Consider the following 22,515-nt stretch of genomic DNA (forward strand, 5'->3'; position numbering starts at 1 on the left):
ACACTTAAGCATCTGTCTGTTACACTTCTCATCCCTCATCACTTTATCCACTTCCTCATTCATCCTGCATCCTATACTTCAGTCATACAAACTGTCAAAGCACCTTTTTAAAAAATTTTCATTACTGGTCTTGTTATTGGGAAAATTTGTATTTCTTTCATTATTTTGCAACTCAAATACACTCCCCTCCCAAGTTTACTATCATTCTTGAAACCTCTTCACACTGTCTGGGTTTAATGCTCCCACAGAATCTGTCTTACATTTATATTCTTGGTGCTTGCAACATAATATATACTCAATAATTTCCACTAAGTAAGTAAGGAACATGTAAGTGGTTGACTACTATATAAAATCTGGGTATTTAATTGACCCTTCAAGGCCCTCCACAGCAAAGGTCTAACCAAGCAATTCTGAACTTGAACACACCATGCTGTGACTCTTCTAACAAAGAAATTCTAGGTCTCCATCCCAAATGTATGCAACTGAAATTTCCAGAGATAAAAGCCAGCAATATTACACAACCATAAAATCTCCTTGTGATTGGGCCCAGCGCTATGGCCCAGTGGCTGAAGTCCTCGCCTTGGACGCGCCAGGATCCCATATGGGTGCTGGTTCTAATCCCGGCAGCTCCACTTCCCATCCAGCTCCCTGCTTGTGGCCTGGGAAAGCAGTTGAGGACGGCCCAATGCTTTGTGATTCTGCACCCATGTGGGAGACGTGGAGGAAGTTCCTGGCTCCTGGCTTTGGATCGGTGCAGCACTGGCCGTTGTGCTCACTTGGGGAGTGACTCACTGGATGGAAGATCTTCCTCTCTATTTCTCCTCCTCTATATATATCTGACTTTGTAATAAAAATAAATAAATCTTAAAAAAAATTTTTTTCTTTGTGATTGACCCAACCTCACTGTACTTATTCTGAAATAAGTGTTCTGTATTTTATTCATTATTAATTGATTACACATATTTACAATGATCAATTTTCACTATGTAAAGTTCAAGTGTAATTTTTAGTGCTTCGTATTAAGTTCAGTATGAAAGAGAATTTCTTCTTCAAAGGCTTAGAGAAGAATGGATATGCTTAAGTCAGCAAGTGTTCAAGAAGCCTTCCCTTTCCAGTAGTTGTCTTTTCTCAAGTTATAATCTGCAATCTATGCAAAGAAATATTCTTCTATATGGCTAAATGTAAGCAAATGGGTAAGTATTATAACAATTATTTTACTCTTGTGGCAATTCATAAATTGTTTATAGTTCATTCCGAAACGATGCTCCAGCAGTCATCCAAGAATGGTTCCCGGGATGCTCACTTACTTGTGATCAGGTCAGTTTGATGAAATCTATGCAACATGAAGAGGAAATCGGGAGTTCTGGGGAGGAGTGTAGACGAGGGGTTGATGCAGTCTTGGTTCTGGCAAATTTTTAATTACATAATCTTGCATGTTCATAATTCATATAATCTATAATAAATGGACCTCTGCCCCATTTGTATAAAAATAAGAAACGGTGTACAGCTTTGTGGCAAAGAGGGTTAGGTTGCTTCTTATGATGCCAACATTGCATTTGGGTGTGAATGCAGTCCTGGCTGCTCCACTTCTGATCCAGCTCTTTCCTAACGAGCCTGAGAAAGAGGCAGATGAGGACCTGTGGCATGCAGAAGAGACCTGGGGGCCCGGCAAAATGGCCTAGTGGCTAAAGTCCTCGCCTTGAACTCATTGGGATCCCATATGGGCGCTGGTTCTAATCCCGCAGCTCCTCTTCCCATTCAGCTCCCTGCTTGTGGCCTGGGAAAGCAGTCAAGGATGGCCCAATGCCTTGGTACCCTGCACGCACATGGGAGACCCGGAAGAGGTTCCAGGCTCCTGGCTTTGGATCAGCACAGAACCGGCCATTGCGCTCACTTGGGGAGTGATTCATTGGATGGAAGATCTTGCTCTCTGTCTCTCCTCCTCTCTGTATATCTGACTTTGTAATAAAAATAAATAGATCTTGAAACAAAAAAAAAAAAAAAAGAAGAAGAAGAAGAAGAGAGACCTGGCTCCTGGCTTTGGCCTGACCCACTCTCAGCCACTTCAGGCATCTGGGGAGTGAACCTGTGGCTGGAAGATCTCTGTCTCTTCCTTACTCTCAGCACTGCTTTCCAAATAAGTAAGTGAAACTTAGAAAAAAATTAAAAAATGGATTATTTCTGGGTTTCAAATGAAGTAACACATGTGAAAACACTAAATGTGTAAAAATACTCCTCAAATTTTCAGTAGTATTTCTTAAAATCAATAGACTGTCTTTGGATTTTCTCTGTTCCTTTTAGGTATTTCTGAATCACTAATTGCTTTATTTTTCTAAAAACGAAACTTCCTACTAAACCTGTGTTAGTGTTTTAGTAAGACACCAGCTGGTTTTTAAAGGAATTTGCTCCCAACAAGAATTTATTCCCTTAATTGAAGGAACTAAAGAGAAATAACATTTATCCACGACCTCTGCAATGCTCTGGTTTTCTTAAACTTTTTAAGTTACTTGTTTCTCAAATATGGAAACTGAAAATTGGTAAGAGCTTTAAAAATGAAGACATGAGAATTCTTGCAGTGCTCATTTCTGAATGCCAGCATCCACAATAATGCAGCCACAGCCAACAAGCATGTAAAACAGTGATTGGCAGAGTAATAGGCAACAGAAGTGGTCCTTTAGGTGGAAGTAACAGTGACTTTGCAAAGTTAAGTTCATGCAAATAGCAAGTAAGAGCCAAAACGTCATCACATAAGAGCTGAGAAAATAATATTTAAAAGAAAATGTAAAGTACCACAAAAATCCCACAGGATACCAGCTCATTGTACAAAATGTATAAAGCTTACTATTAAAATATTTATAGATAATTAGTCAAAAAAGGCTACCACAAAAACTATATACACTAAAAGAACACTTATATACATTTTTAGCTATTGAAGATTCACGTATAACTTTAGGAAAAAAATTTTGCTTCATGATGTATTAATTTAAACACTTAAGTTTAAAATATTTTTATAAAATGAACACTAAGTTTTTACGTTTGCTAATATTCTGGATTTACCACTTTTCAAATACATTTTTGAGAATGAAATACTATATCAAAACATTTGTGACATTTTAATTATACAATTTTATTACAGTTACAAATATCAATATTATTTAAAAAGAATGGTAACTTACTTCTCTATCTGCTCATTATTCATACACTGAAATATTACAACAACATGAACCTGCACACACATTTTTCTCCCAACAGTAAATTAGTGATTATTATGCTTTTCTTTTTATTTTTGCTAATTACCACCTTCTGGGAAAAAGAAAAAAGCAACTTGCCTATAGAAAAATCCTAGGGAGTCAGCAGTATTAACTAACAGTAATTCTTTCTCTAGAGAAGGCAAGTAATTACTATAGTTGAAAATTCTGTTAACATTCTTAGTTTCTCAAAACTGTCTCTTTTTAGGGAAGAATTATTTTCATTTCCATAAACCCTTCAGATGCTGGAATAGCTAAAAAAAAAAAAAAAAAAAAAAAAAAAAAAAAAAAAAAGCACACACACACGAGGGAGCACCCTGAGTCGAGGCAGAACTGGCTCTTAGCTTTGGCTTGGTCCAGTACTGGCCACTGAGACGACCAGGGGAGTGAAGTAGCAGATGGAAAAATCTGTCTAACTTTGATCTTACAATAAACAAGTATTTTTAAAAACTCAGAAATTTGTTACACATACATTTTGTAATTTACAAAGATATGCCTCATTCATGGGTTAGTGTCCATTTAAGTAATCATCAAAGTTAAAAACCACACACATTTTTTTCTTTTGCTATGTCTAATAATTCATTTTTTCTTAGTTTAGATTTAACTCTAAATATTCACTTCCAAAGTATAACTTAAATGCAGAAGTACTGACCAGGCCTTTAAAAAAAAAAATCATCATTTCTAATAATTTACAATATCAATTTTAGTCAATATTTTAACTAAAATTAGAATTATGTTTTGACATCCATACTGATTTAATTTTGTTTCACAAAAATGTTCTTAGAAGGCACAAAAAATTCATCAGGTCAAAACTTACACATTTCATATCAACAGATATGGAAGTAAAATGAAGTAAGCATTCTGGTAATACATTTTTTTTTTTAAAGAGCTACAAAATCTAACCTGTCCACAGATTCACTACACTGTACCTATTTTGATCATGTATGTTCTAAAATATATAACAATACATTTCTAGATATTTTAAAGTGGAGCACATTGAAGACAGTAAGTATTTAGTATAGAATGTATGTTTTGAATAGCATATTGGCTACTATTTCTAATTTCTACAGCCAAAAGAAACACATCTATATTTTCAGAAAATAGACTCTTTGCTTTCTTTAAAATTATGTAGAGACAACAGTTTCATAGACTGAGATCTTTTCCAGGACTGAATTTTAAATTCTCACTTTCTATAAAATAACTGATACATGAGTGCAAGAAAAATACTTACTGGCTGAAGCCTGAGGTTGTATACGAGGTATTCCTCCATTTGGCACTTGAAAATTTGAGTCACTTCTGCTGCTTTTTACTGAATCAACTTGCGTATTAGATGTTCGGGACAGATTTGGAAGACTGCGTCTTAGTTTTTCTACAATAGAATTTTCATTAAAATCAAATCATTCAGATGGACAGAATTAAAATCTATTTAAATTTAAAAATTTTAAAATCTATTTAAACATTCTGCATACTTCAGCAAAATAGTTGCTACTTACCTTCTTTTGAAAAAAAAAAAAATCCCTAAACTTAAGCCAGTTACCATTTAAGGAAGAAAAAGAATGACAAGTCATGTATTGAAATATATGTTTAAATAATCAAAATACAGGGCACTTCATGAGTAGTAATAAAGCAAAAGAAATATTATCAAGTAAAATTAAATTCACTTTTCCATCATTTTTATGTTGATTCACTGTTAGTTCACTGAACTAAAATACAAAACCTTGGCAAAAACTTCATTACTTTAACACTGAATATGATAATTTTGTTTCATAAATATTCCTTTATAAATTCTGCTTTATTTTACCTTCATTTTTAACATTGCTCGTCTGTAAATCTGTGGGATGACCTTGAAGTGAAAGGCGAGGCTGCTGTAAGCGGCTAATCATAGGCTGTGGGGACACTCTAGTATATTCTATTCCCCGAGCAGGAGATCGTGAACGAGGTGAATTTCTGGGTGACTGCTTAGGTGATGGTCGAGGTGAATTGCGTGGTGATGGTGAAAACCTGTTAACAGCAGGGTATACCGCATGATGCATATTGTCATCTTCATCATCTAAACTTTGTGCATCAAGTTCCTGATCACTAAAAGTACCCCGTCTTGTAGAATTGCAAGATGAACCAGAACTACGCCGAGATGTGGTGGCTGCATATTCCTGTCGGAGACCTGGAGACAATCAAATGTGTTAATTTTCTAATTATTCTTTGAGACAACTAGATAACTTAAAATTTAAAATGAAAAGATAACCATTGAGAAATTCAAATAGTGTATAAAGTGCAAAGGAAACTTTCTTTATACTTTCAGATACCCTCCTATATAAGGAGGTGTAAGCCACATCTGAGCATCATTCTTTTTTATTTATTTATTTATTTTTATTAATTATTTTGCATTATGTTACAGTTTCATAGGCTCTGGGAATCCCCCCCCACGCCTCCCCCCTGGTGGCTTCCTCCACCTTGATGCAGTATTACAGTTCAAATTCAATCAAGATTCTTTCCTTATAAACATATACCAAGTATAAAGTCCAGCTATTTATTGTCCAGATGGGTTGAACAGTCTCTTGGGGAGACCATTTCTGGTCTGTTGTTAGAGCTGGCAGAATATCATCCCATTCAACCAAGAGTCCCGACATAACATCAACAGCAATTTGCAACATTATGGAATTGACATGGTTGTGAGCAACCAGTGTGTTACAAAAAAAAAAAAAAAAAAAAAAAAAAGAAAGCAAGTTCTTAACCACAACCTATGATTAGCCCATTGACATTTCAGTTTTAGTTTTATATACAGAACCGACTGCTATATACCTTAAAATGGCTATAAGGTACCATTCAGCTGTCTCGTGTCTATTTCATTTTAGTATTTAGCCATTTGTTGTGTTGAAGTATAATTTTGCTGATCTTGGCAGATTTTAGGGTAATCTAGACTGACTTGTAACTCTAACAAAACATTTGTCGACAATTAAGGTGCTGAACATTTTTTTGTTTGTTTGTTTGTTTTTGGGGGGGGGTGTGCAGGGAAATCCCCAACACCATGGTGAGGAGTAACTAATCTTTGTGTCCCACCCAGCGAGGCATGAGCCAATCCACGCCAGCTCTTTCCTGTCAGATTCCAGGCTCTACTTTTTGTTGTTTGTCTATTTATTTTAGGTTTTTTTAGTTTGTATGATTGTTTGTTTGCTATGAGGGGTTTTTGGAGCGATCCCAATGGTCATCGCGAGAGAGGGTGGGGGTCCAGAGGTGGAGCCAGGTTCAGACCAGAGAAAGCTCTCTTCCCTGGTCCCGAAGGACGTTTATCGTTCTTCTGTTTCTGCGAACCAATGAGCATCATTTTTAAATTAAATGAATATCCCTAAATATTTCCTCAATTTCAAGATTTCTTTTTGAATCTAAAATATAAATTAGAAGATGGAACTGTAAGTTTACAAATATTTCTACTCCTCAAAAGTGGTAATCCAAATTTGAAACTAACATTAAAGGAACATTTAAAGAAGAGAACTAGTGAACAGAATACATGAGTGAATAAACAGACTCACTGGATACTTAAGCTTGGTACAGTTTTACTCACAAAGGTGAAAAGTGCCAGGGAAATTTTTACTCCCATACAGCAGCTCAGAAGTTGGGTATAAATGATCCTTCAACTGCTTAATTACCTTTAAGACTTCATTTATAAAATAAGCTGAAGGGACCACTGTGGTGCCTCTTGCTGTGCCAACATCCCATATGACTGCTGGTGAGGGACAGATGCTCCTCCTCTAACCCAGCTCCCAAAGTCCCTGGGAAAGTAGCAGCAGATGGCATGGGGCTCCCTGCCATGTATGTAGGAGCCCTGGCTGAAGTTCTAAACTCCTGGAATTGGCCTGGTTCATCCCCGGTCACTGTAGTCATTTGGAGAGTGAACGTGCCCCCTCTCTCTCCTACTATCTAAATAGCTTTACCATATATTCAGTATTTGAGTCATTCCATGCTGTCTTCCAGGATGCACATCACGAGCAAGCTGGAAGTGACTGCTGAATCTAAACTCAAAGCCAGACACTCGATGTAAGACATTGGTGTCCCAAGCAGTGACTTAACCACCATCCCAAACATCTGCCCCTGAATGAGTCTAAAAAGTCAGGGTCCAAAGCAGAAATGAGTTTACTTTAAGGTACAGATTCAGGCAATATTCCTGAGGATTAGAGTAACAGCTGAATCGGTGAGGACCAGCACAGAGTGACACACGGAGTGTGTCAGTCAGACACTAAGCATGCTACACCTTTCCTTGTTCCTCACAAAGTAAAACTGCTCTAGGTAGAAAGGGACAAACAAGTGTGTATACGGTTAATAAGCCTCTGAAATGTTCATTTCAAAGTTTTTACTTCCACAACATTACTACTACTACAAACTTAAAGACATAATCCATGACAAAATTATGAAAAACTAAATTTTTAGTAAATGAAAACACTTACTTTCTTCCTGCATTCGTGCTAAAATTTGCACATCTGTTACATCATTTAGCTTATAATTGGATCCAATGGAGTCTTCATCTAATTCTGAAGCACTTAACTCACTGTCTATTGAGGACTGAGGACTGAGGGGAGGATTTCTGTCTGATGAGCTTTTCAAGTTACCTTAAAGAGAAAAAAATGTCAAGCTTTGGTAAAGAAAAATATAAACGTGTTTTGCAATTAATGTGAAATTAAATCTTTTGAATCAGCTCATAATTATTCTGCCTTTTCTCATATACTGAAAATAGAAACTGACCTCATTAAGGAAGAGAGGACTATCAAGACTCTGTTATACACTGCGACATAAATACAAAACACATTTTCATGTAAGCATAAATTACTTAGCTCTTAAAGAATAATTAAGCTTTCAACACAGTGTCTGATGAGCAGCCTGTGCTTAGTAACTACATGTGAACAGATTCAACCTCTACAAAATAGTCAGTGAAACTGCTCCACAAGTTTTCTTCTTCAACTGTCATTAACATTGTCTTTTCTTTGAATAAAAGCATTTGTTTATCCTAAACAAGAAAACTGTAATCTGATGCAAATTAAATTATAATCTGAGATAAATTCTCTAGATTTAGGAACAAATAAAAAGAACATCACACTAACTTCTCTTGTATTATATCATTTTCACAAAATTTCTCTTTTTCAAATTAGTAATGGGGTCCAAGAAATTCTTTAATTTTTAGTAGTGAAGCATAAAAAAGTGTGATGAAGAAAATGACTGCATAGAAAAATTATCTTGAGACATCACATGATATCCTTTAAGCACGTATAACTTCTATGAGTTATCTGTAGCTTAAAAAAAGCTTTTTAAAATTTATGTGATCCTTCTAAACCAAAAGCAGGGCAGAAAGCAAGGCAGAGGTCGTGCAGAAGAGTTTAATGTGCTACTAAGGAAAAGATCTCACCAACCACCAACTTCTACTAAAGAACAAAATCCTATTGCTACCACTAATAGTTCTAATACTAGATTTGAAACAATTGCTTCCCCAAATTCTTCACCATAAGAATCAGTTCCAACATGAGAGGCATGTAAGGAGAGCCAAGACAAACACAATATAATTAATATTTATTTTATCAGTGAAATAAGAGCTACATATATGATGGAAAAAATATAAGGTTATGCTTAAATAACGTCTAAATCTATTTTTTAATTTTCAAACCAATCTTGTAGATTAAACTTTTTGATTTGTCTTTATCATAAGTAAAAAATCGGTGGCAAAGAACAATCTATATACACTAAGTAAGAGCAGGGTCAGTAAAGTCGTTAGACTAGGCAGTGTATAGGTCAAAAACTTGCAGCCATTAATATTTTCATTTTCAATAGTAATAGTCACAGCAAGAGCAGAAAAAAAGTAACTGAATGAATTACAAAGAGGAGTAGGGGCTACACAGTAACTGTCAATTACAGGAGCAAAGCACAACTTTCCTCAGTTCATGGTAATTTGTCCTTCCCATAGTACTCACTGTCCCATCACTCTTTTGACAGACTTATATGAAATGTACACTGTAATTTAACTGCATTATCAAGACTTATTTTAATTCCTTAAAAAAACAAGTTTTAAACTCAGTAGCTTTACAACCTTTAACCTTTATAAGGATATTTGAATCAGAATAACCAGCCTTGCAAACTGATTTAATTGAGCCAGTTTTTTTTGTTTTTTGTTTTTTTAACTTGAGTAAGGGAGAGGATAATGGACACCGAAGCACATTTGGGTAAGAGGAATAGTTCTGGAGTTCCACAGCACAGGGAGGCAACTACAATTCACAAGCATCTATTAAATACTTTGTGCAGAACTAGGAGTTCAAAGGCTCCAATCAAAAACAAAGAAATGAAAATAGTTAACTTGATTTGATAAGTACAAATTGTATACCTGTATTGAAATACCAACATTGTACCACATAAAATGCACATTTTTTAGGAGATAATTAAAAAGAAAACTGCTTTGTTTAAAACAAACAAACTGTTAGGCCAGCTACAGAAAGTTACATGGACGCAATCCAGCCTCATACCCTTTATGCCTAGTACTGACCTTGAAGTAGCTCTACAGTGAGACTTTCTCTACTCAACTAAGTTTCACATACAAACACACACAAAAAAAGAATCTAAATTAATTACTAATAATCAAGTTATTTTCTGAGCTGCAGGAGTTAACTCTTTAGTACTATGGTGGTTGTTTTTTAGTAACTCCATTTTGCTTTCTCCTTACCTGAATTTCCAGGAAGTATGAGCTGTTTGACTATAGGAGGTCGCACTGGGGTTGAGGATGGAGAGTTGAAGCCACTGCTGTATGGGCTGCTTGCATTTGGACTGTAAGGGCTCGCATAACTCACAGAGTTGAAAGGATTATTATACAAATTCTGCCTCTTGAGAGCTGCGTAAGAGAGAAAACCAAATTTAATAGCTTGAAGTTAACATTTTAAAAGTTTTATTAGAGAATTTATTAAGTCATTTTCATTAACTTTTGAATAGTTCTTGTATATCATATTTAATAATCCCTGTAAGACTTCATTACCTTAAATGGGCTACACAAATAAAATAGTACACACAATAAACAATGAAAAAAACATAAGAATGTCTCCTAAACAGATTATTAACCACTCAATCAATCCAGTTATATCCTTTTGGTAAAATCATTCTTTTTTTTTTAATTAGATTGTATCTATTTTCATTGGAAAGGCAGATATACAGAGAGGAGGAGAGATAGAGAGGAAGATCTTCCGTCCTATGGTTCACTCCCCAAGCAGCCACAACGGCTGGAGCTGAGCCATCCGAAGTCAGGAGCCAGGAGCTCTTCCAGATCTCCTATGCGGGTGCAGGGTTCCAAAGCTTTGGGCCATCCTCGACTGCTTTCCCGGGCCACAAGCAGGAAGCTGGATGGGAAGCAGGGCCTCCAGGATTAGAACCGGCACCCATATGGGATCCCAGCACGTGCAAGACAAGGACTTAAACCACTATGCTATCGCACCGGGCCTGGTAAAAAATCATTCTTTAATAAGCATTACACAATGCTCAGTGACCTGTAGGGATATTTGTTTCCTTTCATCTAAAATGAATGGATTAAGATTTTTTTATAATTTATTTATTTTTATCCGAGAGATATTTACAGAAAGAGAATGCGGGGAGGTGGTAGAGATCTTCATCTACTGGTACACTTCTTAATGCCCCAATAGTCAGGACTGAGTTGATTCAAGGTCAGAAGCCAGGGCCAAGGACTTGAGCCATTCTCTGCTGTTTCTCCAGGCCCTAAATAGGGAGCTGGATCAGAAGTGGAGCAGTTGGGGCTCCAAATGCCACCCATATGAGATGCCAGTGCTGCAGGTGGAGGATTAGCATACTACGCTACCACAGACACTTTAAGATTAAAAAAAAAAAAACCCTTCTGATCTTTCTTTTTAAAAACAAAAAAGCTCCTCCCTACTCTAGAATGTTTCTGTCAAAAAATGTGCTTTGTACATATAACTACATAAATAGTACAACAGAGAGGCAATCATTGGGTCTAATGGTTAAAATATCAGGTAAGATGCTCAAATCCCAAACTGAAGGGTCCAGGTGGCAGCAAGCGTTGGCTCAAGAAGTTGGGCCCTGCTATCCACATGGAGATCTGGACTAAGCTCCTGGCTCCAAGCTTCAGCCTGGCACAATCCCAGAGACTGTGTGCATTTTGGCAGTGAGCCAGCAGATGGGAGCTCTGCCTGCCTCTTTTTCTACCTTTCAAACAACAACATAAGTAAATAATAATTTGGCTAAGATACAAAATTAAATTATCCACAAGGAAAATTAATACTTAAAGTAACATTTTTTTTTCTATCTTAGCCTTAATATCCACAGGCTGCTGAATACTTACAGACAGAGATAAAAGCAGTGTGGGGAAAACACAAATATGTCATAATGCTTTCTCTGCAGATGCCTGCAGCTGCCAAGCAGTGTCAGCAAAATAAGGACAACCGCAAGACAAAATGAAATGAGTATGATAAAGGGGTAAGAACTATGGAAAGCAAAGGACAGTAGTTATTACAACTGAGAAAGCAAAAGACAGTTGTTATTATAACCAAGAGAACCTGGATAATACTTTTTAGAAAAATAAACACTGCAGGGCCCGGAGGCGTGGCTTAGTGGCTAAAATCCTCGCCTTGAACGCCCCGGGATCCCATATGGGCGCCGGTTCTAATCCCGGCATCTCCACTTCCCAGCCAGCTCCCTGCTTGTGGCCTGGGAAAGCAGTCGAGGACGGCCCAGAGCTTTGGGACCCTGCACCCGTGTGGGAGACCCGGAAGAGGTTCCTGGTTCCCGGCTTCAGATCGGTGCAGCACCAGTCGTTGCGGCTCACTTGGGGAGTGAATCATCGGACGGAAGATCTTCCTCTCTGTATATCTGACTTTGTAATAAAATAAAAAAATCTTTAAAAAGAAAAATAAACACTGCAGTGGTCTTGAAAGGACAAGCAGTTATGACAGGCCACTGAAAGCAGTCAAATCTGCTATGTTCTTTCATCTGTGTTCATAAGATTACAAAAGCTGTGTCTTGAACATGCAGTGCACACAGGAAGAAGAGCAAGCAAGCCTGCATGGTAAAGCACAAGAAGGGATGAAACAGGAACATGTGACTGGGACCAGGTCACCAACAGGAAAACTACAGTTAGAAGCAAGCCAGCTATCACCCAATCAGCTGGGGGAAAATTTGAAGGGGATTTTCGCTTTCACTAGACTACAACGAATTAGGTAGTTGACAGTGATTAGAAACAAGGAAAAAATGTAGCTATTAAATGAAAAAAAAAATCACTAGAGGAGAAAAAAAGATGGCTGAAATTTTTGGTTTGGGAAGATGGAATATTTGTCTTCTGGTTAGTTGTGTAGTTTGAGGTAAGACACACCTTAAACCTATTTAGTATGTAAAATGTTCCTGGAAATATCAACCCGAGTAGAAACAAGATGGTTATTTTCTTGCCATCACTTAACTGCTTCTCCTATAAAGCTTAGTTTTTTTTACTCGGTTATTAATCCCCAGCATTTCAGATCCTTTTATCAATGTATTCTGTGCCATTTTCTTTCTCCTAAGAAATCTCAATCACACCCGAAACAGCAATTAACAACAGACCCAAGAATCCCTATTATTTATTTACACTGCCCATTTAACATCCCTCTCTGAATATGTATTCAATGATCAACATATCAAATTCACCTCAAGAGGACATGCATTGTGTATGATGGTTCAGACACCTGAGTTCCAAATGGTTGTGTGGTTTTGATACATGGCTGCTATTTTTTGTAAACATATTTACTTATTTTTATTTGAAAGGCAGGCTTATACAGAATAGGAGACAAAGATCATCCATCTGCTGGTTCGCTCCCCAAATGGCAGCAATAGCCAGAGCTGAGCTGATCTGAAGCTAGGAGTCAGGAACTTCTTCCATTATCTCCCATGTGGGTGCAGGGCCCAATGACTTGAGCCATCCTCTGCTGCTTTCCCAATGGTTACGTAGGGAGCTGGCTCAGAAGTGGAGCAGTATAGACATGAACTGGCACCCCTGTGGGATGCCGATGGCACAGGTAAAGGAATAGTGCGCAGGGTGCTGGTCCCTTGGCTCAGCTCTCGACTCCAGCTTCCAAGAAGGCGGCAGTGATGGCTCAACTGAGTGGGTTCCCACCTCTCACATGAGCAAGGTGGACTGAGCTCCGGGTTCCCAGCACCATGACATTTGGGGGATGAATCAGCAGATGCAAAAAATTCTAATCTATGATCTCTCACTCAACTCTTAATTCTCTTTTAGGAGTTCTCTCCCTCAAAATGGTAACAATATCCATCCTGTAACACAAACTAGAACTGCAGAAACCACTGTTGATAGTCTCTCTTCTCCTTCCTGTCTTCATATCTAACCTGTTTAACTTTTACTATTATATGCTTTCAATCCTATTACCTCTCCCTCTGATATAACATATATACATATATATACACAATCATACACATATATGTATTTTAATATCTTTTAACATGTATTTTTTAAATCCATGGTATCTGCTTCATAACTCCCTCCCTAAAATAAGCCATAGGAATTAGAATTGCTCTTCCTACACCAAGGTAACATATAGAAACTAATCTGCTAGTTTTGTCTTGTAGATCGCCAGAAGTTACTTGATCTACCCTGTCTGACAGTAGATAAGACACTTATTTCAGAAGGGGCCTTGTTCCACATTCAGGAAAAAAGAATGCTTGTTTACTCCCTAAATGAATAAAACAACCAAGCGTGGGTCAGGCTGAAGCCAGGAACCAGAAACTTCTGGGTCTCCCACATGTGAGGTCAAGCCCAAGCACATGTACAATCATCATTTGTCTTCCCAGGTGCATCAGTAGGAAACCGACTGGAAATGGAGTAGCTGGGGCTTGAACTTGGCACATACAGAATGCCAGTGTTGGAAGCAGCAGTTTAAACCACCAAGCCACAATGCCAGCCCCTTTCCAATTACAGTTTGGTATCACTGTCCCTACTTCAAACAAAGCTACACAGTGAGGTCTCCATAAAAACACCAGACATAGATTTCAGGGGATTTTTGAATAGCTGAACACTTGGAGATTCCTGGAGACTGGTGTGTCATACCTATTCCCTTAATACATCCTTTCATCTGCATTCTTTGCAATATCCTATATAATAAACTAGTAAATGTATTTTCTTGAGGTCTATGAGTAATTCTAGCAAATTACTGATTCTGTGGGGGGTTAAATAGGTCCATTTAACAACTGACTGGTCAGAAGCATAGGTTACCTGAAATTAGAACAGCTATCTGAAAGGGGGTAGAGGAAGTGATACTGTGAGACAAAATCTTGCACTTACTGCAAGCAGACATCAGATGCGGACTAACAGTACTGCCAGCTGGTGTCTGCTACAGAGCTGCTTGCTTGTGGGTGGAAGAAATCTCCATACCTTTTGAACTCACAGAAGACTAAAATGGTAACTGCTGTGTGAGAGTACAGAAAAAAACTTTTTCCAACACCCAATCATCATCATCATCAACCCCGTCAAAAGCACATTACTTCACTCTTGGCTCTCCATACTACTACTCATCTTTCCAAAACAGAAATTCCTTCTGACACATACCATACCACTTTGGCAAAAGCTTCAATATTTCCCACTGCTCTTAGAATGAAGTCCAAATGCTTCATATGTTCTATAAAGGCCTTACACAGTCTACCTCCTACCTCTCTGGCCTTAGTTCATGACAATCTCATCCTTATTCTTCTGCCTCTCCTGGTTTGTTCTGATCCTTGTATATACCACGCTCTCTTCCACTACTCCTTTGTAAATGCCCTACTCCTCCTTTTCTCTCCTTAGCACATATTTTTCTTAATCTTTAGAATTCATGTCCAACAACACTTTTTGGGCTAAAGCCCCTATTTCTCAAAGCACTACACACTATTTTTTATTATCTGTCATCAGTTATAAAAATCATTCATATGAATAAGTTTCCCCTATAAATTCAATGAATGTAGGTATAGTATTCATGATTTCTCACCATGTATCCTACTACCCCGTTCCCAAGTCTGATATCTAACAGGCATTTTTTTTTTTTTTTAAGATTTATCTTACTTTTATTGGGAAGTCAGATATACAGAGAGAAAGATCTTCCTTCCGACGATTCACTCCCCAAGTGGCCGCAACAGCCGGTGCTGAGCAGATCCAAAGCCAGGAGCCAGGAACCTCCTCCGGGTCTCCTATGTGGGTGCAGGAACCCAAGGCTCTGGGCCATCCTTGACTGCTTTCCTAGGCCACAGGGAGCTGGATGGGAAGTGGAACTGTCGGGAATCGAACCAGCACCCCATGGGATCCCAGCATGTTGAAGGCAAGGACTTTAACCATTAGGCTATGGCGCTGGGCCCTATAACAGGTCTCAATAAAAACTAACAGAACGAATGAGACTAATTTGCAAAGAAATGACACTGGAGACTATATGAATAGATAGAAACATCAAAACAGAGAGACATGTGATAAGAGAGACTTGTCGGACAACCATAACTTAAACAAAAGGAGGGCGTGTACCTCTGGTGCCAGCATTCCATGTGGACACTGGTTTGAATCCTGGCTGTTCCACTTTCTATCCAGTTTCCTACCAATATTCCTGGGAAAGCAGCAGAAAAGGACCCATGTATTTGGGCTCTTACATCCACAAGAGAAAAGCAGAAGAAGCTCCTGACTTTGGATTGGCCCAGCTCCAGCCACTGCAGCCATCTGGCAAGTAAATCAATGGGTGGAAGATCTCTCTCTTTTTACTACTTTTTCTCTGTAACTCTGATTTTCATATAAGTAGACAAATTTTCTTAAAAAGATAAGCAAAAGTAGGGAAGAGGGATAGAAATTAATGTTTAATAAGAGTATCAAAAATTTTGTATGAGATGATGGAAAAGTAAAGTTTGGGATGAAAAGTTCTGTCCATCTGGAGAAGGACAGTAGTGGCAGCACACAGCAATGTAGAAGTCCTTAATGTCCCTGAGCTTTACATCTTTAAATATTAAAAATGGGAAATTCGGCTATGTAAACTTTACTATAATTAATATTTTAAAAAATGGAAAGATAATAACCTTCAAAGAAGATAAAAAACAGCAAGCAGTGCAACAGAGGGCAAAGCAGGCAAGGGGAACTTCCAAAAAAACAAAACAACTTAGGTGGTAGCACTGAAGGAAAGCAACATGTGACAGAGCAGAAACTGTTCTCTTCGTACGTTCAGATAATATTGCAGTTCCTGAAGAATTCTGCCTTATTAAAAATTATTTTAAAGTGTCACTAGAAAAAGTGCTTAAGATTATCAAGTTCAAATTTGCAAAAGCTAATTTTTCTCATTAAATTAAAAAATATATACATTTATAACTGCAACTATTGTTCTGTCCTTACTGCCAAAAAGGTCAAATATTGTTACACAGAGCTGGTACTTGATTACACCTCATTTACAGTCCTAACATCTTTAACACCTTGTTAGAGTAGAGCAGAAAACAACGCAGGCCATCAGCTGTTTTGTACTTTTACTGAGACACAGCCACAGCCACAGCCATTCATTTATGTAGTGTATATGGCTTCTCATCCTGCTGGAAGATCAATGTTAAACAACCACAACAAAGACCTTTACAGCCCACAAAAAATAAACCGTTTGCTCCCTGGCTCTTTACAGAAACCTCAGCCAACCTCTGTTTCATGTTTTATTTACTTGTTTATTATCTTATCCCTTCTATGAGAATAAAAGCTCCATGAAGCAGGCATTATTTGGTTTATTCAGTGTTACATCCTCAAGATTAAGAACATGGCTAGGCCCTCAACATTTACTGTTGAATGATAAAAATTCCTAAGTAAGTTATAAATCATATTTGGTAAAATACCTAGAGTACAAAAAGTGCTTCTATGAAAATTCTTAATAAATTTCATATCATCTAAATAAAACTGGCTAGAAAATTTCCAGTTATTTCATGTGCTAACTTGTCTACATCTAACTTAAGCACCAGAGTATAATTCTAAAAACAAATAGATATACAGAAAAAGCATCTTTAAAAAACATAAAATCTATTGCTTTTTCTTTTTTAAAAAACATTTATTTAGGACGCTCAACTGCCTGCCATTGTTTGTAAAGGCAAAATCATGACACACTTGAATAGCAGATTGATGGTCTTATGACTGCTTATGAAGGACTACACTATCATAATAATATGGGGAAAATCAGTCGAGGGGGTGGAATTTGTGGAGGGAGGTAAGTGAAACCCAGAGCCTAGGAAATTGTATCATAAAATTAAAAATAAAACACAAGGGAAAAAAGATTGATTTATTTCTTTGAAAGGCAGGGTTTACAGAGAGAAGGAGAGAAACAGAGGAAAGACCTTCTGTTTGTTGATTTACCCTACAAATAGTCTCAACAGCCAGAGCCAGTCCAAAGCCAGACGCCAGGAGCAGGAGCTAGGGACTTCTTCCAGGTCTCCCATGTGGGTGCAGGGTCCAAGTACTTGGGCATCTTCCACTGCCTTTCCAGGATATTAGAAAGGAAACAGATTGGAAATGGAGGAATAGGAAAAGAATTGGTGCCCACACAGGAATTGCAGGCAGTGGTTTTACACACTGTGTCACAATACCAGTCCCTCAAGGTATATCATCTTCAGAGAAAACGAAACTCACAGAAGTTGAACACTGGGAAGAGTTTTTGTTTTGTATTTGTATTTTTTTTTTTTTTACTATATCACAGACAATACCAGTCTTTTATTTTAAGTTAGTTTAACATGTATTAGAAAAGGAACTGTCAAAGATCTTATGATTTCATGCAGTAATAACATAAAAGGGTAACAAGTATATGGCAAAAACTCTCATGATGGTATGCTCAGTGGGATGCAAGAAAAAAAATGCTAACAAATAAGAAAATCCTGGCTTAAAAAGAAAAAAAAGGTCCAATCAACATTTGTGTTTTTGATGAAAAAAGCAAAGATAAATTTCCAAGTAAAATCACACACATACCTGACATAGTTTGATCAAGTTTGTGGATAAGAGACTTTTTAGCACATTCAACATCAGGACTTGGGTAATCCAAAACTTGCCTGCACCAAACTAATGGACTAACCGATTTCTGCATTGGTGTAAGTTTTTTCTTTGGTGATGAATAAAGCCTAGAAGAAAACAAAACAAAACAAAAAAACCAAAAGGATAACATTTGTTATTAAGCACAAGGTATATAATGGATCGTTTGGGAATGATTGTGGGGGAAGGCAGTAAAAGTGATAGTGCATGTTTAAAATCACCCATATTTATTTATTTAGTACACAGGAAGAAAAAAATTATAATCACACCATAAACTCAAGCCTCAAGTACTAAATAAATATAAAGGACATATTTTAAAATATATCTTATTTTTCTTTTATTCCCAAAATAAAACCCAGAGAAAGCATTCATTTTTACAGTTTTGCTTTGTCCTAGATATGATTAATTCTGTATCACTCAAAGTAATCTAGAAGGTAGAAAGACGAGCTAAATATCTTAGTCGTTTTCCCCTTTCATTTTCCTTGCCACCATAAATTCAGACCAAAATTCTACCTTAGTGAATTATAGCTTTCAATTTAGCAGTATCTAATCAATAGTCTTCCAACAATTATTATACCTGACAATAGCAAAGTCCTTATTAACTCCTTAATAAGCTAATGTGAATCATTCTATGAAATGACTTCAGTTATAGGAAAGAACAGGGCAATCGCTTCTCGGCCTTTTGGCTAAGACCAAGTGTAGGAAAGAACAGGGCAGCATTTTATCAGTTCCTAAGTAATGTATCCCAAAGGAAAAACACTGAGGAGAAAGAGACGACAGGTGCACTTACATTTCCTCTCCCCAGTTTGTTCTCAGATTAGGCTGCAGTACACTGGTGGTTGTTAATCTATTTGAAGTATGACCATGTGTAAAAAATGTGAATAGCTATTTGATTTCTAACCAGGGTTTTCTTCAAATTAAGGTATTTTAAGTAGAACTTATGAAATAAACCAAACTATGCTTTGATACAGCCACACAGTTAGATGCTTCAACAAGGAAAGGAGATAATAATTTCACAGTTCACATTAATCAAGCTAGGATACTATTAAATGCTGTATTTTTTAGTGTAAGTATTTAAGTATCTCTCTGTAACACCAGGAGTGAAAATAGACTTTTTCCATGTCTTTTGTCAAATTAATATTGATCAAAACAAATAAATGACCAAATAAATCCATAATCCATTTTCATTTGCACAAAAACATTTTTGAACCAGAACCACAATTTATGAAGGTACTTATTAAAAATATAAAATAAAACCAAATGTTTTTGTTCTCTTTACAACTTAAATACTACAAATAGAGCACAATACATCTCTATACTGAAAATTTCCTCGACTACTAGTTACAAAAATTACTAAGTGTAAGGCACCAACACACTAGTTGGAGAGTGGGCAGGCCAGGGAGTATAGGCAGGCCACGTCCGTGCATACCACCATGCTGGTGCCTGCAGCTGGGGTCCTGGGGTGTGGGGCACTATGGGCCTTTGGCTGGACAGAGGGGTAATGCTAGGGTCCCAGGCTAGCTGTACCTGCGGCTCACAATAAACCAGGAAAGTTATGGGTGCACTCCACATTCCAACACAAGATCCTGAATATGTATCTAATTTCCTCACCTACTTAATGAACTTTTAAAAAAAAATGCAAGGAATAAGGGTAAGCCTCAAAATCATAATGTTCAGTGAAAGAAACCAGACACAAAAGAATACATACAGATTACTCAGCCATGTATATAAAAGGTATATAAAATGTGTGGAAAAGGCCATGGAGAAGAAAATACCTAGTAATTACCTAGGATTTGAACTTAGCTATACAAATTACGTGTCTTTTAATGATTATGTTATTCAATTAAATGGTAGCAATGATTTGTTTTTGACAGTGTGAATAAACTAAACTCAATTAAGCACACAATCTATTTCGTGATAATGCAGATTACACAAGTATGGGTAAATTTTATGCGGTGAAAATTGCATCTTAATAAAACTATTTAGGAAGTTACCAGGCATTTTCAGTATCTTTTAAAATATAGGAACTATTATAAACTAAATAAAATATCAGTAATTCTAAATCAATGAAATTGAAACAATATTTACTTACCACAAATTCCCTATAGTTACCTTTTTTTTTAATGGTACCATAATTCTTTCAGTGACAAAAACAAAAAGAGCATTTTTAGATTCTTTTTTATGTACTACCCTTATCAATAAGTAAGGTCATCAAATCTTATCATTTTTTTTTAAACATCTATTTATTTTTATTGGAAAGTGAGATACCCAGAGAGGAGGAAAGAGAAAGGAAGATCTTCCCTCCCATGATTCACTCTTAAAGTAGTGCAACAGCCAGAGCTGAGCCAATCCAAAGCCAGAAGCCAGGAGCTCTTCTGGGTCTCCCACACGGGTACAGGGTCCCAAGGCTTTGGGCCGTCCTCGACTGCTTTCCCAGGCCACAAACAGGGAGCTGGATGGGAAGTGGGGCTGCCGGGATTAGAACCAGCACCCTATGAGACCCCGGTGGTACAAGGCGAAGACTTTAGCCACCAGGCTACTGTGCCGGGTCCTCAAATCCTATCTTTATAAACAGTATTACTCCGCATTCCAATATTTATTTGCTTCCTAACTGGAACAGACAATGTTCCTTCCTTTATTTATCAGACAATTGGTAATGTAGCAACTTGCCCACTGCCATCGTGCTGAAAAAGAAAAGAATGACTCAACAATCCTGGAGTATACCATGACCGTTACCCTAGTTTTTATTATTTGAGTCTCCCTATCACTACTTCAAGTTTGGAAACATGACACTGGCACAAAATTATTCCTTGGTCAGGGAATCTTTAGCTGAGTTTTTAAAGTATTCTAAACCTACTAAAAACCAATCTAAATAGCATTTTTAAAAAGATTTATTTATATTTGAAAGGCAGATTTATGAAGAGACAGAAAGATCACTCCCCAAATAGCTGCAATGGATGGAGCTGAGCAATCCAAAGCCAGGAACAAGGAGCCTCCTCCAGGTCTCTTATGGGGGTGCAGGGTCCTAAGGATTTGGGCTGTCCTCCACTGCCCTCCCAGGCAACAAGTAGGGAGCTAGATGGAAAGTGGAGTAGCCAGGACATTAATCAGCACCTATATGGTGCTTGGAGGTGGATGATTAGCCAGTTGAGCCAACTCCAGGCCCCTAAATAATATTCTGAACCTTTCAAAACATAATAACCAAATATTTACGATATTTTTAGAAGTTTTCATGCTGAAAACACAGTTAATGACATAGATCAAAGACAAATGATTGAAACGGAAAACAAAAATGACATATACAAGATGAAGCACATGTGAACTGACAAAACACTCTATTCAAGAGGAAGAAGAGATGGGCGCCCAGCACTGGGACGCAGTAGACTAATCCTCTGCCTGGACTGTCAGCACTCCATTTTCAGCCCTGGCGGTGTCATTTCTGACCCAGCTCCCTGTTAATGTGCCTGGGAAAGCAGAATAACATGGCTCCAGTCCTTGGGCCCCTGCAAACATGTAGGCACAGAAATTCCTGGCTCCTGGCTTCAGAATAGCTAAGTTCCAGCCACTATAGCCCTTTGTAAACTTGCGGATGAAAGATCTCCGTCTTTCATCTCACTAAATCTACCTTTCAAATAAAAGTAAACACAACCTTAAAAAAAAAAAAAAAAGGAAGAGGTTGATTGAACTAAAAGTTATGACTCCATGATGTCTACCCCCACCCCCGCAAAAAAAATATTAAGACTCAAAAATTACAAACGGGCTGAAAGTAAAAAGAATGGGGAAACATGCAATTAAAAAATATTAAAAGAGATAAGGAGAAATACTTTAAAACATCAGAACCACATGGAAAACTAGTAAGGATACAGAAGACCTGAATAATATTATCAATCAGCTTCACTTAACTATCATTTTTTGAAACATTCCATTTCAATAGCTAGAGGATATATGTTCTTTTTATGTACACAACAATCATTCTCCAAGACAGACCAAGAAACAAGCCTTACTGAATGTAAGACAACTAAAAATTCTTCAAAGTGTGATCTCTACCTACAACATAATTACATTAAAATCAAGAAAAGAAATCTAGTAAATCTCAAACATCTGGAAATATATCATGCTTATAAATGCTTACACAGCAAAGAAGAAAACACCACAGACAAGTCATAAAACACAAAAATTCAATATACCATTTTATCTGATGAAACTAAAAAGGGCCTAAATGCTTACAATGGACAATAAAAGAGG

At 37.3% G+C, this 22,515-nt stretch overlaps 1 protein-coding gene across 2 annotated transcripts in view; it reads right to left on the minus strand.

Moving 5' to 3' along the window:
• SLAIN2 (SLAIN motif family member 2) overlaps window positions 1-22,515 on the minus strand; it is a 74,686-nt gene that overhangs the window by 26,446 nt on the left and 25,725 nt on the right. For both annotated transcript variants that reach the window (XM_058670132.1, XM_058670131.1), the window contains exons 2-6: window positions 18,211-18,359; window positions 9,943-10,107; window positions 7,688-7,849; window positions 5,050-5,409; window positions 4,480-4,617 (exon numbers count right to left, since the gene is read on the minus strand). In XM_058670132.1, coding sequence (XP_058526115.1) covers window positions 4,480-4,617; window positions 5,050-5,409; window positions 7,688-7,849; window positions 9,943-10,107; window positions 18,211-18,359 — 974 coding nt within the window. The remainder of the gene's footprint in view (window positions 1-4,479; window positions 4,618-5,049; window positions 5,410-7,687; window positions 7,850-9,942; window positions 10,108-18,210; window positions 18,360-22,515) is intronic.

Source organism: Ochotona princeps, chromosome 11, assembly GCF_030435755.1.
Source record: "Ochotona princeps isolate mOchPri1 chromosome 11, mOchPri1.hap1, whole genome shotgun sequence".
NCBI classification, from domain to species: Eukaryota; Metazoa; Chordata; class Mammalia; order Lagomorpha; family Ochotonidae; genus Ochotona; species Ochotona princeps.